The 18,690-nt window shown below is 38.4% G+C and overlaps 1 protein-coding gene and 2 gene segments (V, D, J or C); 1 reads left to right on the forward strand and 2 right to left on the reverse strand.

Moving 5' to 3' along the window:
- Positions 1-1,737: 1,737 nt before the first annotated feature.
- LOC119881929 (tetraspanin-3-like) lies at positions 1,738-5,394 on the reverse strand. Of its 2 annotated transcripts, none has more exons than XM_038692004.1 (8): positions 5,248-5,394; positions 5,035-5,114; positions 4,214-4,405; positions 4,058-4,132; positions 3,843-3,941; positions 3,150-3,302; positions 2,956-3,039; positions 1,738-2,357 (listed from the first exon to the last, which is right to left on the reverse strand). In XM_038692004.1, exons 2-8 carry the CDS (start codon positions 5,095-5,097, stop codon positions 2,280-2,282), a joined length of 744 nt encoding a protein of 247 aa, XP_038547932.1. In that variant the 5' UTR covers positions 5,098-5,114; positions 5,248-5,394; the 3' UTR covers positions 1,738-2,279. The 2 variants fall into 2 exon arrangements, with proteins under 2 accessions (XP_038547932.1, XP_038547933.1); XM_038692005.1 differs by having other exon boundaries at positions 1,738-2,168; positions 2,244-2,357; positions 5,035-5,336.
- Positions 5,395-12,216: 6,822 nt separating this feature from the next.
- LOC119881931 lies at positions 12,217-12,996 on the reverse strand. The segment is given in 2 exon segments: positions 12,217-12,682; positions 12,827-12,996. Coding segments are annotated over 2 exon segments (387 nt in total).
- Positions 12,997-13,399: 403 nt separating this feature from the next.
- LOC119881930 lies at positions 13,400-14,878 on the forward strand. The segment is given in 2 exon segments: positions 13,400-13,608; positions 14,274-14,878. Coding segments are annotated over 2 exon segments (477 nt in total).
- Positions 14,879-18,690: the final 3,812 nt, after the last annotated feature.

Below are 18,690 nucleotides of genomic sequence, written 5' to 3' on the forward strand. Positions count from 1 at the left end.
AACTCATAGGTTTTTAATGAATGAGCACCAGTACCCCTAGTGGAAAACTACTCTACTACTCTGTGCTAGTATTTTGTATAGTATCCAGAGGAAAGGGGAGCGTCAAAGTGAAACTGTTGTGGCAGGAGGGTTGGGTCTAAATTTGCCTGTGCAGTATTTGAATGAATGTACTACGAAATGTCGTGCAAACATAAGGCGGTTTCATGACGATTTGACCAGCTTTCTCTGGATGAACAACCTTGCTCTTGCACTTGAATTTCATTAGTAAGTTAGCTAATGCTGAGACAGCAGCTGAAGCTGTCAAAAAAATCCACTGACATTTCTCCAATGTTTTGTAGTTCTACAAACAGGAATTACTACAGAAATAACCAAACACCGTGTAATGCAACCACAATCTCAGTTTTAATGGCGCACTTGTGTTTTTGTCAGGGTGAAGAGCTCATCAATTCACGAGGTGATCTCTTGCTCTAAGTGCGGAGGCCTGACTAAGTTAGCCTCACTAGCAGGCTAACGTTAGCCAGCTGCATGTCCACTCTCATCTCTGGTTAGAAGAGTAAACCTACGTCCAACCAGCTTCGACAAAAACAAGGCACAATGTTACTACTCTGAACTTAACATACAGTCAACACAACCACTCGCATCATGCAAAGGGGATATATTACGTGGCGGTCTCTTTCCGGCTAGCGAACGTAGAGCACCGTGCCCCTATTTTGGAGAGCGTCGGATCAATGCATGTCTGTCCCCGCGCTTAAACCCCAGCGGCCTGCTAACAGGCCACGGAGGCTAACTTTAGCCACCGCCAGCTAAGTAACGACTCCAAGGGCCGCGAGAAAAGCATGGCAGTCGTTCGCATCTGACAAGCCTGCTAACATCGAATATCGAAGTAACGTTATAAACCTGAGTCTTCAGGGGACACGCGTCATTGTGTTAAATCTTACCAGCTTTTAGGGGTAGTTTATTGTTTCTGCTCTTTTCTCCTGTTTTTCCCTTTCTTGGTGACAATCCCTTCCCTCCAAGTCGGCCACACGTAGCGAAGAAGCCGATGAAGGAGCTACGTGACGAATCCCACCACGCCCACTCGCGTCCAGCCACGCCTCTGCAGAGGAGACCGCGTGGTCATCTTCCAATGGTCAACATCCACTACTGAAATCCAGCTAAACGGTGTTTTTCTGTTGTCCTTCAAACGTTTAGGGTGCCAATTCATGTTAAAGAATATGCTAGTATTTTGCACAGATCCTTTTCAATTTGTAAGGAAGGAAATTGTAATCTCATGGAGAAAATGTTTGTTCTAGTTACTGGAGAAATTAAGACTGATTAATTGGAACCATGCAGTAACACGCACATTCTTTGAACTACTTTACATTTCCTGTAGCAAAATGCTTTTGGTCTTCTATTCATGGATACAGTGTCTGCAGCTCAGGATGTTCCACGCTCACAGTGGACTGGTTTGCTGCAATATAAATATTGCATTGGTCATAGCCCTGATGTCCTGTTTGCCCAAAAAAACATACTTAACATTATTTAATCTCCTTGATACTTAGTGTCTTTTTCAAATTTTCAGGTTGATATGCAACCATGTACATATTTGGTACCTTGGAATACTTGCAGAGATCTACCTAGGGACAATTGAGTGCAGGATATACAGAACAAGACAAAAAATGTGGGAAATACCAGGAACAAGTATTCAGATCAATAAACACGCCATTCAAATGTAATAAAGTGCACAGTGCATGCAAATGGGGTTTAGTTTTATTTTAGTTTATTGTCCCTTCAGAAATGAACTCTCTGTTGTGTTTATAATTTCAGATACATAGAACAAAAAAATACAACTAGAGACAGTAAAATGTGCTCTGTATAAAACAATAACATAAAGGACAACACAATGTAAGCTTACATACCCAGACATGAACTATTGTCATCTTTTTGGTGTAAAAATACCAATAATTAACATTACAACTGCATTACACAAAGGATCTTTCACCACTTTTATGTATCCTTGTTTTTTAGTGTATTAGAAGATTAATCAGCAGTAGTGAGAATGTCTGCAGTTCAGGAACAATCATTCCAATAATAATTTGCATATTTACACAACAACTGGCGACCTGTCCAGGGTGTACCCCGCCTTGCGCCCGATGTCAGCTGGGATTGGCTCCAGCCCGCCCGCGACCCTGTACGCAGGATAAGCGGTTGACGATGGATGGATGGATGAATATTTACACAACATAATACCACATACTACATACATAATTGCAATGCTGTCCCATCTGTCTTATCTGTCTTCAGTTTATGCCCAGTACTTGGTATTCTATATATGGTTGGTCCTTCATCAGCTGTGCCACCGTCAGAAATAAAACAACCTGCATTATAAAAGGAAAGAAAGGAGAGGAGGTTTCTGGTTAACTGCCAAAATAAATAATGCTCAATAATTAATGTCCAGATTGGAATAATTACTATTGTCAATTAATCAAAATGTTTTCACAATTCTGATGACCAGCAAATGATACAAAGAGATAATATTCAGATTATTCAATAATGAAAATAATCATTACTGACAGCCATAGTATGCTAACTGGCAGAAACAGTGGAGCATTTAGCAGCTAAAGAGCCAGATATTTCCACCTGGAGTTGGTGGAGACAAAAACAGAGCTAAAAGCAGAGTGAAGATTGGACTTAAATTCAGTGGGTGATCAGAAACACAACAAATGAATGCTATTGTTCACCACATTCGCCACAACAACTTTTTAAGGTGTCAAGGTGATAATATGTCAATGTTGTGTATAGATCTTGGACAAAATAATTTTATAAGAAATTAAAAGATCAGGAAATGAACCTTTAAGGAACCACCAATCTAAAGTAGCAAAATATCCTTTCTATCTGTGTTTTATTTTTCTGTCACGATACATTTTGTATTAAGTGTACACAAATAGTCCAAAAATGTTATTAAGTTTTTCACACCTCCACCACAAAAACCAGCAGGGAGCCCCAGATGATGAAACTCAGCACAAACTGTAAGGCCATCTCCAGCTTCACATGGCAGCCCTGAAAAAGAAAGACATTTGAAAAGCTAGACAGAGAAACAGAAGGGTTCTATTGAACATTCATACTGGAGCTAATGTTTATAGGCGTTAAATCAGTATCTAGATGTCTACCTTTTCATAAAGCTGCCATGGCTGGTCCACAGTGCCATTGCAGGAGGGGAAAGTAGAGTTGCAGCAGCTGCGAGGAACCAAGAGTCCTCCTGTTTGGTTAAACCAGGAGGTTTCCAGCCAGTCTCTGTAGTCATGGACACCACAACACTGCAACTAACAGGGACCAAAACAGAAAATATTCTAATAATATCAATCAGAAAAAAATCTTCAAAAATACATCTTCAGTTAATGTGAGAGTTATTGTAGGCAGGACAAGACATCTGTGATGGCACCATAAGTTGATGAATGGATTATGTGAGGCCTGGTGAGGTTTGGTTTGGGTTGAGGTGAGGTGGAGCAAATCAGGGCCAACTATCACAGCTGATACCTTTCAATCAAGACAATTACCTCCCCGACATAGCCCTCTTTAAGCTTCAATGTCATTTTAAGGAAAAATACATTTCCAAATTGCCATGTAAAATTTTCATTTTCAAGACAGAATCTGGCGACCATTAGAGGAAGTGATGCCCAAGGCACTTATATACCAACACTTAGTTTCTGCTGCTTGTTTTCATGTCCCTGCTAATTGTGTGTTTTGCTTAAGTAAGTGTTTGTGTTGGGTATATTGGCATTCTAATTAGGCATTTTACACACCAGATACAGACCTGCACAGGGTCTGTGGATGAACCAGTTGGGTTATGACTGAACACACACCTTTTCTTGTGTGATATCCACAGCTCGAGAGTTGGGGTCCTGGCTGCTGCCTGTGTATTTCTGAAACACCCCTCTGAGGGGAGCTATGTCTAAATCCAGCTAAACAAAAGGAAGTACACACAAAGAATATAAATGGGACCACCCCTCCGAATAGTCTAAAGTGTCATGAAAACAAAACTTTCCAGTGCACATTAATTTTTGTTCAAATAACATACCTTTGTAGAGTGAAAATAAGCCAAGGCAGTAGCTGTACTTTCCAGACAAAAGACCAAAACTAGCAGATAAACAAACTGAAGAAGAAAACACTTTATTATTATCATTCTAAAGGCTGACTTACATACAGATACCCACATTCACACAAACAACCTTACCAGTCCCTGCTTAAAGGTGGAATCTCTGAGGTTCAGCCACGTGCCGAAGCACCCACTGGTCACCAGGAACACAGCGCTGCAAAGAGCTAGGCCAGCTGGCAGAGTGATGTAGGTGTGAGAAAAAAATAAGCTGTTTTGTTTGTATTTTATCAGCAGGTAGACTCCACTCAAGCCCACCACCAACCCCAAAACCTGTTAGATAAAACAATAATAATAATAATAAGATTCAATATTACACAACAGACAGTGTGAGCATTGTGTCTGTAATTGCTGCATGGCAACACTCATAAGCTCCAGGACCAGTCACCAGCCCCTTTCTGACATTCCTTAACTCTTTTTAAAGGGATAAAGGATTTGTTCAACCATTTAGGAAATACGTTTTTTTTGTATTTATCATTAAACAGAACATGTCTTGTTACAATAGAACTGAGTTACATGACTGCCAAAAATAAAATTAAATGATATGAAATGCACCATTTTTTTTTTATTATGGTTATAAATTTTATGGAAAGACAGCCAATCCATTTTGTTAGTTCCTTTCTCTAAGCAACACGTGCACACTTGCACTCTAGTGTCACATGACATGTCACATGTGAAAAAATCAAATACCTGCATATTATATTGGGCATTTAATTCACAAACGATGTATATTTTACTACTTGTAGCTCTTTTTATATGATTTTAAACAGAAGTAGGCCTAGGCCAAAGATAAATAGTCTATCAAGATTGTTTTTTATGGTAACATAATAATCCTAAGTGACAGAATAAAAAAACAATACAAGATGCTGCAAATACGGCAACAGTGATAAGGTCTTACATACCCACAGAAGTTGACACGTCAACTGGAGTGCTGTTTTTAAAGCGTTTCTCCTCCGATCACTCATTTTCGGGACTTTAAGAGCTGCGGGGAAGGAGCGCGCAGTAATGGACGCAAATCTGAACGCGCTATTGCGAATATGGCTCAATCATAACTGAACAATGAAGCTTTAATGTGAAGAAAATGCAATGTGTTTGATGAAATTAGGATAACTTACAGGCACGAGGATGGCTATAGCGCTGTAAACAAGTGCAACTTCTCTTCCGCGATGGACAAAGACCAACTTCCCCAAAGAACGCGGAAACATAGAGGGTTGGTGGAATCAGCACTGTGGTTTATAGTTTTAGAAGATCCTGCACAAGATCTGACATCCTTTGCTTGATGTGCAGCCAATTTTTTTTATTCAAATAAAACTTATAAATACTGTAACATTCATTTGTCAACATAATGTGTTTGAGACGATAATGACACCACAAATGCATTTTTGCAGTTCTACATCTGATCAATGCTACTCTCTAGCGGATTTAATCGAAATAACTGCAAAAGGAGACATGAACAATCCTATCCAGATCTGGGACCAGGCGGTTCATGATCAGTGGTGGGAGAAAAGGCCTATTCTGTTACTTAAGGGAAGCGATACCACAATGTAACAATACTCCTTTACAAGTAGAAGTCCTGCATTTAAAACATAACTCAAGTAAAAGTGTAGACTATCAACAAAAGCCGAAGGACCCCTCTGTGTTATCATTATTTACAACGTTAAATCATTGTTGTTACTGATTAATTAACTTCTAGGAGGCGCTATTTTAGCCACTTTATCTACTGTATAATAATGTATTCACTTTATAAACAGATTATATTGTTTAATGTCTTAATCTGTCAGGTAACAAGCTGTAAAACAAATGTAGTTGTGACTGTTTGCTTTTCAGTCCCTCTCTTCTACCACACTGTTTAGTGTATAAACCTCCAGATTGCTCTCTGTCCCGTTCTCTGGTTCCCCACGCCTGCCATCCCCTAGCTCTCCACCAGATTCCCTCAGACATTTCCTCCTTTCCCTTTCATCTGATACCACACAGAACTACTCATTTCCCTCATCAACCCTGCACTTACGTATTTGTTTGTTTTCACTGTGTCCTGTTTGCCATGTTACTAGTTGATAGCTGAATTTTGCATTTCCATTACCTAGACCAATGTCTGCCTCAGTTGTTTGCCTGCCTGCCTGGCTGCCTGCCTACCAACCAACTAGTGATGGGAACGCCGAGTCTTTTTATTCACTCGGATCTTTGAATCTTGCTCAGTAAATTGAACAAATTTTTTTTTTAGATTCATGTTCATTTTGACTCTTTATTGTTGGCTGTCCCAATGACAATTAAGCAATTCAAACCCAAAGAAGTTAGGAGTTCGAACTAATCATTTCTGTTTCCTGTACTGACTGAACCAATACAGCTGCCATGTGACAACTGAACATAAGAGTCCAAGACCATTCACGCATGCGTGAAAATGAACGAATCACTTACTGAGACTACTTATTACTCACAAGTCATATAAAAGATTAGTTGAAAATGAATGAATTGTTCACGACCAAAATAACACTAGTACTAAGACTTGCCTGTAAGATAATTTTTGCTGCAATATGTCCTTGAACTTTACCAATTTGTCCATTTTACCTGCATTTGGGTCCAATCCTCATTGCCCTGGAAAACCCATCCTTGACAGCAGTACAGTAAAAACTAAATTTCCCAATGAAATGTGGTGGAGTACATTTTAAAAGTGTTAGAGAACTCAAAGTGCCTGAAAATTGTACTGAAGTAGCCTACACATCGTGAGTAAATGTATTTATGTTCCACTCAAACCTACACTATTTCATCAGATGGATACAACATATGCAGCATGGTGTGCTTTAATGCCCAAAGTCTAATATTGTGCTACAAAGTTTATAACCAAAAAGTATGGTGTAGTTGTTATAGCAGTGATAATTTGAATCTGTAGTTAGTGCTTGGTGAGGTTTTTTCAGTGTATAGATACTTTTGGACGGCCACTTAATGAGTTTGTATCACTGTGGTACACATTTGGTGGAGGAACCAAACTCATCGTTGACTGTAAGTACTAGAGATTTTAATTTTATACAACATAATGCAAATGTGACTTTAATGTAATATTCACGCAGACTCTGATCAAGTTCAGTGTTTGGATATTGTTGATAATTTTGGTATTTTCATAATCCAGGCTGAGCTCACACTCTGAGACAAAACTTTATACCATTCATTGTATATAATTTCATTTATTAATTAAATTTAAAGAAACAAACACTAACTCATTCATTTTATGTTTTCTATTTTTATTGAAACATTTAATTGTTCTAAAATGTTTAAAGTAACAGTTTGTCAAGTAAAACTTTCAATACATAAAAATAATATCAGGAGTATTTTTTTTAATTGATTGTGAACATTCAAACTATTTTTTCAATTTTACCGTAAGTCTAAAGTGGATGCCTGTTGAACACAAATATGATTTTATCAGTAAATGCAGCTTATCTGTAGTGAAAATGAAGTGAAAGAGACAGATGACAATGTTTTAACTGTATTAATAATAATAATAATAATCTTTGTTTATAGAGCACTTTTCAAAAACAAGTTACAAAGTGCAAAGTATATTCACATGAGTGTTTCAGCTCTGTCAGTTTAAACAGAAGAAAATCATCACAGGGATGAGTTATTCACTGTCACACATTATGAAACACATATGAAGATGTCATCATTAATCATTATCTGTTAACCTTTTTAGTTGCATTTACACTTGAATCGTGTGTCTGATGGTCTGATACTGAGTGATTTTTGAACAGCAGCACAAGTTGTTCTGTTTTATTTGATAAAATATAAGAAATTACCAGCATGTCAATTTTCTGTATTACCAAGCCTTCACTCTCATTCCTTTGTCTTTCTCCCCCTCTCCTCCCCCATTCTCTCCTCCAGTGGGTGTGGTGTGCCCCACCCTGACCGTCCTCCCCACCCTCCACAGAGGAGCTGCGCTCCTGTGTCTGGCCAGCGGGGGCTTCCCCTCAGCCTGGAGGCTGGGCTGGAAGGTGGGGGGCAGCAGCAGCTCCTCAGGGGTGTCACACAGCCTGGTGGTCCTGGGGAGGGACGGCAGCTACAGCTGGAGCAGCACCCTGAGCCTCCTTGCAGACCAGTGGTCACTCAAACCCTGGACCCTGACCACTGCTCAGAGTAGAGCTTCAGCAACACTTCCTGTCTGGAAATGCTGCTTCTTTGATACAGATCTTGATGAATGTACAGATTTCCTCACATATTTCTGCAAGATTCACAGTTCTCTACTCAGTGTATTAGTGTGCATGATCTTCTGCATATTCTTCTTTATGTTCATTACTTTTCAAATGAAACCCGAATATTATCAGTTCCACTCCAAGAGAAATTATTAATTCATCAAAACTGTGGCATGAACCATCATTAAATAAAAATGTGGATTATAATGAGTAAGTGTCTTTTTATTTCTTTTATAATATTTTAGTTCAGGAGATTGTTGTATTTCATTAATTTCTGACATTTTAATAAAAAAAAAAAACACATTTGGAGAATGAAATTATTTGGATGTTTAAAATAAAGAGTTATCAATTAGAATGTTTTGTTTTTGTTTAGACTGTTGTATTAAATTATTTTGTGCAGCTATCAGTAGAGACACTTTAACATAATTTATTTCAGTTTCTATTCTCCAAACAGAGTTTAACTTTCACAGCTTGCTTGTTAAGAGATTTAATGAGCTGACAAGAATATAAGTTTAATACTTAATTTTTAGTGGGGCAAAGATCTTGACACAAATTTATTCATGAGTGTGAATATAATTTGCTTATCATATTACAGATGTGAAAGTGGCATTGGTCAGCAAGATAGTGAATAAGAGTATTTTCGAAAAACTAATATATTTTTTAAATGACAGAAAAAGTTGGGTTTCATGTTTATAGGTTTATAGCGAGTTCTTCTGATGTTTCTGTTTATGGAAAGTAAATATCATTGGATGTTGGTTATCATGAAAAATGTTTTTTCTGACCTGGAAAAAAACTAATAATAAATATTCCTGTATATATCTGTAGTTTGTGCTTGGTGAGGTTACTGTCAGCTCTGAGTTCAGTGGTCTGCGTCAGAGTCTCTTCCTCTTCAGCAGCTGCAGTCGGTTCCTGCTGTAACAGCTCAGTGTCTCTGCAGTCTGACTGAGGGAGGTTTTTGTACGACTCCAAATCACTGTGTGAACACTGGGCCACTATGGTAACTCTGACAGTAATAAACTGCTGCATCTTCAGCCTGAACTCCACTGATGGTCAAAGTGAAGTCAGAGCTGCTTCCACTGCCACTAAACCGAGCTGGTGTTCCTGAGTGCCTTATGCTGACATGTCTTATCAAGAGCTTTGGAGGCTGTCCAGATTTCTGTTGATACCAGAATATACATAAACCAACATTGTTACATATGTAAACAGGTTGGCTAATTTTACAGGTGAGAGTGACAGTGGATCCTGGAGTAGATGTCACTACTGGAGGCTGAGTCACTGTCACCTGACCGCTGCATCCTGCACACAAAAACAAATCATTCATTTATCAGCAGAAAGAAATGAGAGAAAAGGCAGCACATCATGTCTGAAATGTTGCTGAGTGAATGAACCTGTAAAACAGCAGCAGGCCAGCGTCCAGATGAGGATGGTGATGAGAGTCATGGTGGTTGTGGTTTCTGCTGTGTTGACTGACAGATCTGAGTCCTGCAGTGTTGAACTCACAGGACTATAAATCTTCTCAGTTCACTGGAGGATCAGCTGACGATGCAAAGCCTCCTCTCTATGGAAATGATTTCTCTGCTCTCAACAGACTGAAGGCAACATGGGAATCAGGAGAAATACTGCTTGGATTTACACCATCTATGGTCTTGGAACAGAAGTAATATTATTAGAAGTGCAGTTGAGGATTTAAGACAAGATGAGTTTGTGTCCACTGTGGTTGGTATGATACGTCTGTTTGTCTGTCTTTAATATATGCACAGGGTTTACTGTAGATAAATAACATATTTAAGTTCTACTAAACGTGAATTTGTAAATTGTTATTATTTAAAAGTATGATGTACATTTAACTATGTAACAACTCACATAAACCTGTGAAAAAATTACTTTTTACAAGCAGACTGTAATCGTTTCTCCCTCAGGTGTAGAAAAGTGATGAAATAATCAGTTCAATCCATGTCATTTAGAAAGCTTTGTAGATTCAATAAAGTATAACTTGTATCACTGTGGTGGACTTTTGGTGGAGGAACCAAACTCATAATTCACTGTAAGTACCAGAGAATGTTTAATTTCTACAACATAAAATATAACAATACATTTTGCAGTATAACGTGATTAAACAAGAATTTCTTCTGGGCACCTTATATGTTGTGGATATTTTTTGTTATTTACCAAGGAGATGGCTGATATTGCACTTTGGAATGATCCTTGTGCAGATATTATTATTGTTTTAGCATTAAAGACAATGTTATGCTAAAATGTATGCTGAAAGAAATTAAATTTTCTTGTGTTAAATTTTCAGTTGAATATTTGTGCTCAACAAAAAATTTGTCTGAGGAACATTTTAATGCTGAAAAAAATAAATATTCTTATTTTTTCTAATTATTAACAGTGTTTAAAATTAAATCTAAAATGACTTCAAAACTAATAAGTGAGTTTTTTTGAACATCCAGTATAGCTGCAGTCTGCGTTCACAGTTCGTTAGTTTAAAGTGGTGAAAAGGAAGTGAAACAGACAGATGATAAAGTCTTTATCTGTAAGAGACATTACATTTTTAATAAGTAAAACATTGCAGGGATAAATTAGTTGCTGTAACATATTGTTAGGCAGATATAAAAATTTCATTGAATGATAATTAATGATACTTTTCCATTACTTTTACAGGAGAGTTGTGCTGCATAATTCTTGGCGATGTATTATGAGTGCCATGAGGATTCTTTAGTTTAAATTAAATCTATAAAAATAAAAAGTTTTTTATGTTTTTATTTATTTAACCCTCATGTCCTCCATTCCTCACCTCCTCTCCTCTGCCTGATCACAGCATCATGCACACAGCTGATCCACAGTAGTGTTAACCTCTGCCCTGTATCATAAGTGTCTCATGTTCAGCTGTCATTCCTACAGTGGAAGTTGATCTGCTCCTTGTGTGTCTCTGCTCTCCCTTCCAGCTGGCACCATGGTCAGGCCCTCAGTCTCTCTGCTTCCCCCCTGCTCTGAGCAGCTCTCTGGGGGCTCGGCCACGCTGGCCTGCCTGCTGACTGGCTACTCTCCTCAGGGAGCCGTGGTGAGCTGGGAGGTGGACGGTACAGAGGTGACAGAGGGGGTCCTGACCAGCTCAGAGGAGGAGAAGAGCGGACGCTACAGCAGCAGCAGCACCCTGAGCCTGGATGGGAGGAGAGCTGTACTCCTGCAGGGTCCTCCATCATGACCACAGCCAGACACAGTCCCTCCACAGGAGCCAGTGTAAGGGTTAGAGGGGCGGGCTGAAGCTCAGGACAGGAGCTCTGTGTGTGGGGAGCAGGAGGAACACACCTGCTGCTCTGATCAATATGACTTTTAATGTTTGTAGAGGAAACTAAAGCTTTGTGTAACAGAGAACAACACTGCTGTAAAGTGTTGGACAACAACAACTTAGAGAGTAATGTGTGGAGCTCAGCAGCTAGATGTGAGCGTGCTTAATAACTGTCATGTTGATGATTGATGTTTTTGCTAATAAAGCTTGCACTGATAAATAACTTTATGAAGTGTTTAGTCTTTTGTATCAAGAACAGTAGGAAGGATTACATTTATTTCATTACTTCAACTGATCCTCGTCTGTGTGGAAAATTACAAGCTTTGGATTCATCATATAAATATTAATGTCTCTTCTTTAAAAATGGGTAATGAATAATATGTAGTAGAAAAGAAAAGAAAAGAAAAGAATACATGTTTTATCATGACAAAAAGCTTGGACCATAATGTGAACTTGATTTTTAGTGAGATAAAACTATTAATCAAACCTGTGATCAGACAAAATATTTCTCTTTGGTGGACAGTAGAAGTGAACAGAACATGATGTGGTGTCATTAGATTTTTTAAAATGTTTAAATTAGTTTACTAGTGTGAATGTGTAGTTTGTGCTTGGTGAAGTTACTGTCAGCTCTGTGTTCAGTGGTCTGTGTCAGAGTGTCTCTTCCTCTTCAGCAGCTGCAGTCGGTTCCTGCTGTAACAGCTCAGAGTCTCTGCAGTCTGACTGAGGGAGGTTTTTGTACGACTACAAATCACAGTGTGAACACCCAAGCGTTGTTTATTTTGTGAACACCTTTACAATAATAATCTGCTGCATCTTTAGACTGAACTCCACTGATGGTCATCTCAGCGTTCACTCCATCTCCTCTGCCAGAGAATCGAGAAGAAAACTCACTTGTAGCATTTTGACCCAAAATAATGACCAATTTGGGAGCTTCTCCAGATTTCTGCTGATACCAGTGTACTCTACTATCTCCATCCGACCAAACATCAACTTTTGGGTTGGTTTTACAGGTCAGAGTGACTGTAGATCCAGGAGAAGATGTGACTACAGCAGGTTGAGTTACAGTCACTTCACTACTTGATCCTGAAAGAAGGAGGAAAAACACTGAACATTAATTGGCGCATTTTAAGATGTAAACTGTTCATGTTTGTTATATCCAGCAATTAGTTAATGTATGCTTATAGTGATTTTATTACTTTGGAATTTCATATTTAAAATCATCCTCACCTGTAAAACAGCAGCAGGCCAGCGTCCCGATGAAGATGGTGATGAGAGTCATGGTGGTTGTGGTTTCTGCTGTGTTGACTGACAGATCTGAGTCCTGCAGTGTTGAACTCACAGAACTATAAACCTTCTCAGTTCACTGGAGGATCAGCTGACGATGCAAAGCCTCCCCTCTATGGAAATGATTTCTCTGCTCTCAACAGACTGAAGGCAACGTGGGACACAAAATCAGGAGGAATACTGCTTGGATTTACACCATGTATGATCTTAATGTAACAGAAAAACAAAATTATATTAGAAGTGCAGCTGAGGATTTAAGGATAAGTTTGTGTCCACTGTAGTTGGTATGATATGTTTATTTGTCTGCTTTTAATTAATGACAGGGTTTACTGTAGTTAAATAACATATTTCCAGTCTGCTTAACATGAAATTGTCTTTATTATCATCTAAATGCATTATGTTAATTAAACCATGGATTAAGTAATTTAAAACTGGGGAGGAAATGACATTGTTGCAAAAAGACTGTAAATGTATCTCTGTCAGGTGTAGATATGCGAAGAAAAATAATATCAATAAACTTCATTAAAACAGTAAATTTAATCCATATTGTTGTATAAACTTTGTAGATTCCATGAAATATATTTTTTTATGTGTATTAGAAAAGCAGAGCATTTTCTCAGTGTATAGATGCTTGTTCACAGTGCAGGAGGTTTTTGTACGGCCACTTAATGAGTTTGTATCACTGTGGAGGACTTTTGGTGGAGGAACCAAACTCATCGTTGACTGTAAGTACCAGAGAGTTTTATTTCATACTACATATTGGAAATATGACATTTATTTGACATTGAATGACAATATGATCATGTTCATTGTTTTTATGTTGCTAATCGTTATCATTATTTTATCAAGCTAATCTCTTAGTCAAAACTCAATATTCATTCAGTATTGCATTTAATTAAAATTTCAAGAAACAAAAAATAACTCATTTGTTTTATGATTTTCTATTTTTTATTTGGTAACTTTGAATTGTTTTAAAATGTCTAAAGGAACATTCTGTTAAGTAAAACTTTTAGTGCTCTTAGATAACATCAGTAGTTTAATTTAATTTTTGTTTATTCTTTTCGTGCATTCAAAATGTTTTTTGATTTTAAAAACTGGATTCCTGTAAATACAAATATGATTTTATCAGTAAATGCAGCTTATCTTTGTGTTCACGGTTCATTAATTTTACATGTAGTGAACAGGAAGTGAAAGAGACAGATGACAAGTTTTAGCTGTATTCACATGAGTCTGATACTAAGTGATACATGAGCAGCTGCACAAGTTATTCTGTTTCATTTGATAAAATATAGGAAATTACCAGCAAGTAATTTTTCTCCATTACCAAGCCTTCACTCTCATTCCTTTGTCTTACTCCCACCTCTCTCTCCTCCCCCATTCTGTCCTCCAGTGGGTGTGGTGCGGCCCACCCTGACTGTCCTCCCCCCCTCCACAGAGGAGCTGCAGCAGGGCAGTGCCACACTGGTGTGTCTGGCCAGTGGGGGCTTCCCCTCAGCATGGAGGCTGGGCTGGAAGGTGGGGGGTAGCAGCAGCTCCTCAGGGGTGTCACACAGCCTGGAGGTCCTGGGGAGGGACGGCCACTACAGCTGGAGCAGCACCCTGAGCCTCCCTGCAGACCAGTGGAGGAAGGCGGGCTCAGTGAGCTGTGAGGCCAGTCTGAATGACCAGAGCCCTGTCACTCAAACTCTGGACCCTGACCGCTGCTCAGAGTAGAGCTTCAGCAACACTTCCTGTCTGGAAATGATGCTGCTTCTTTGATACAGATGGGTTGATGAAGCTACAGATCTCCTCTGTTCACATACGTCTGCAAGTTTCAAAGCTCTCTACTCAGTGTTAGTGTGCATGTTGCTTTCTAATATTTTCTGCATATTCTTCTTTGTGTCCTTAACTTTTCAAATTAAACTGAATGTTATTTTCATTCCAAGTGAAACTTTTCACTCATCAAAAATGTGGCATGAATATTAAACCATCATTAAATAAAACTGTGTATTATAATTAGTAAGTGTCCTTGTATTTATTTTACAACACATTATCTAAGCATCATTCCTGATTTTAACAGTATACGTGATAGTAAAAATCATTTTTAGTTTTTTTTTTACTTTGTGACATTTAAATTGTTCTCACTCAGAAAGAGACTTTATAAACTAACAAGAATATCCCTTTAAAACTGAAAATGGAAGAGCTAATGTGAGTTTGTTTCAGATATATTTGGATTAATTTTTTGTTCTACTTGATGACTCTTGCATTGTTTTCACTGGACAGTCAAACTGAAGGAGGTTTTTGTACGGCTCTAAATCACTGTGTGAACACTCCACTACCATGGTGGCCCAGACTGTAGTAATCTCCAACATCTTCAGCCTGAACACCACTGATGGTCAAAGTGTAGTCTTGGTCTTTGGACCAAAGATGAAAATATGTCAGACACATTTTCAAGCTCTCTCACCCTGACTCAGAAAACCCAACACTACAAGCAGAGTTATTGGCAACATCATCCTGATGCAGTTTTCAGTTTGAGTGCATGAAAACAGTTCAGACTCTCTGTGACAGAAGAACTTAAACTCTGAGGAGCAGTGACGCATAAAAGTCATGCAAAATATATTTAAGAAGGCAAACACACACCTGTTCTTGTGAAACAGAAAGCAGTGGTGACATAGAGGGGAAGTTAATCTTGAGGATTATTCGGCCATTTATTCATAGAACTACATTTAGAAAATGTTGACATTTTGTGGATTATATTGTTTCTCTTCACTGTGAACATTCTTCTCTTGCTTGTGCCTTGTCCCAGATGATTTTGGGCTCATTAACAGATAATCTCCCGTTGACAAATTACATCAACACTGGACTGATAAACCAACACAACATTTGATCGATTTTGAATTTTCCTTATTTTTACATTATTTTTACATTTTCCTCCTCATACTGGTGAAAACACACACAGAGTTCAGATCCTGCTCAGAGTTTTTGGTGATGAACCACCTGATGTTTCCCTTCACATTTCATATCAACATCATAAGTATAAACTTTAAGTAACATATGTCTGTGAATGTTCTCAGTCAGCCAGGTTATAGCTATCCAAGGAAGGTTAAAATTAAGGGCAACTGGACTAGGTTGAAGAGAGGCGAAACATCCTGCAGTATCCTCAACCCAGTCCAGTGGTTCATGTGAAGTAAAAATCTTTTCTTTTTGGCGTCCAGTATCTCAGTCAGTCAAGTTCAAGTTTATTTATATAGCACATTTAAAAACAACCCTAGCTGACTAAAGTGCTTTCCAGGTTCAGGACACACAACACATACACAACAAAAACAAATGTGTCTCAGTTGGAGCTGCTGTTTTATGCTGTAAAGTGTTGGACAACCACATCTTCAGGAATAATGTGATTAGCTCAGCAGCAAGATACGAACAACTGTTGATGGCCAGGATACTAAAGTGTAGTCCGTTTTTACGTTTTAAAACACAATGTTAAATGTTTTTCTCAAATAAATGTTCCGCTATTTACTAACAAGATGAATTGTGACATCTTTGGGACAGAATTCAGATTTTACATTAATGCAAAGCATCTACTAATACTGCACTACAGTAAGAGCAGATGATGAACATATTGAGTTATATTTTATCGTTTGACTCTCTTTCAACAAAAATTTAAATACATTTACCTGATGCTTTTTATCCAAAGCGACTTGAAGTTGCTACATATGTCAGAGGTCACACTCCTCTGCAACTAAAGGTTAAGTGTCATGCTCAGGGACACAGTGGTGGATGTGTTGCAGCAGGAATGGGAATTCAAAATAGGAATCGAATCCAGGTCTCAAATGCCACATGTCTTCTCCACTGCTTCATGAATAAAAGTTTGTTTACCTAAAATGTGTAACAGGATCACCATTTTTTCCCACTTTTTAAGTGAATATGAAATATGTGCTTGGTGACATTTATAGGTTTCACTGCATTAGGTTAACCAACCTTGTACCATATGTACCACAGAATGTATTGTGACAGACTATACGATTGTTTACATTATTGTATTGTGTTTTTATCTAGTTCTGTGTCACTTTCCTTTGCAAGGAACATAACATTGTTGTTCCTTACTGACAACCATGTGCAGTTATTCACATTTCACTGAATTTTACCATTTTATTTCATCTGTCCCTCATTTCTCCCATTCCATTCCATGGTAGCAGTCTGTCCTACAGTGGAGGTTGTAGTAGTAGCAAGTAGCAGTAAGCCAAACATTGCAGGGATAAATTATTTACTGTAGATACAAAGTTTCATTGAATGATAATTAATGATACTTTTCCATTACATTTACAGGAGAGTTGTGTTGCATAATTCTTAGTGATTTGATGACTATCTCCATCCGACCAAACATAAACTTTTGGGTTGGTTTACAGGTCAGAGTGACTGTAGATCCAGGAGAAGATGTGACTACAGCAGGTTGAGTTACAGTCACTTCACTACTTGATCCTGAAAGAAGGAGGAAAAACACTGAACATTAATTGGCGCATTTTAAGATGTAAACTGTTCACGTTTGTTATATCCAGCAATTAGTTAATGTATGCTTTTAGTGATTTGATTACTTTGGAATTTCATATTTAAAATCATCCTCACCTGTAAAACAGCAGTAGGCCAGCGTCACGATGAAGATGGTGAGAGAGTCATGGTGGTTGTGGTTTCTGCTGTGTTGACTGACAGATCTGATCCTGCAGTGTTGAACTCACAGGACTATAAACCTTCTCAGTTCACTGGAGGATCAGCTGACGATGCAAAGTGTCAGTATGAAAACTCTCCATTGTAAGAATGAAGGAAATGAATACTGGATAAATATCTGTACTAAGTTTCCTCCAACATTTAGACATTTTATCAAAATATTTCAAAACGCTAAAAAACTGTACCATAATATTCATGTTATCAATTTGCAATTTGAAGGACATCAATTAATGATAGAAAGCTTTTTAAAACATTTTCTGTCACATTTGTGTGTTTTGAGCTCAGTGCTGTGTGGTGGAGTTTGTGTGTTTTAACCAGCTTGAATCACTGTGTTCAGGGTTCGAAATTAGTGAGGTCCAGATATTTGGTTCTTTATAGAGCTTTTTACAATATTTTAGTGAAGGCTTGAACCGGGCAGTGGGCGAAGCACGTGTTTGGGGGAAGAACACTAACAACAGGCTGTTCATCATGGTCTTTCTCCTTCACTTTTGGGTTTTCTAAAATGCATAAAATAAGAGGTGGAAGGTAAGTTATTTTGTCCCATATACATTAATAAAGAAATAAACATAGTCAGTGGAGCAGTGCTGAGGATGAATTTGAGTTTAAAAGTCAGATAGTTTGGGGAAAAAGTTGCTCTGCAGTCTGGTGGTGTGACAGCAAAAACTTCATATCTCTTCCCAGAAGGCAGCAGGGAGAACAGGCTCTGGCTGGGTGGGTACTGTCCTTAAGTATCCTTTGGGCTCTGCATACACAGCTCACCTCACAGATATCACTGATGCTCAGGAGATGGTACCAATGATCTTCTGAGCAGTTTTAATCACCCACAGCAAAGCCCTCCTGGGCCGTGCACATCCCATGGCAGTTTGTGATGTTTCTGTCAGGGTGCTTTCTATTGCTCCTCTGTAAAAGCTGACAAAAACTTGGCACAGGAATTTGGCCTTCTTAAGCTTCCCAAGAAATACAGTTGTTTCTTACGTTTCTTCACCAGCGTGGAGATGTGAGATGACCATGTCACGTTCTCCCTGTTCACCTGCTGTACCTTAGCACCACTGATGTAGACCGGAGTGTCGTCTTTATCCCCTTTTTCCTAAAATCAACGATCAGCT

The sequence above is a fragment of the Micropterus salmoides genome, unplaced genomic scaffold (genome assembly GCF_014851395.1).
Source record: "Micropterus salmoides isolate LMB-PRFRI ecotype aquatic unplaced genomic scaffold, ASM1485139v1 Ms_hic_scaffold_2808, whole genome shotgun sequence".
NCBI lineage: Eukaryota > Metazoa > Chordata > Actinopteri > Centrarchiformes > Centrarchidae > Micropterus > Micropterus salmoides.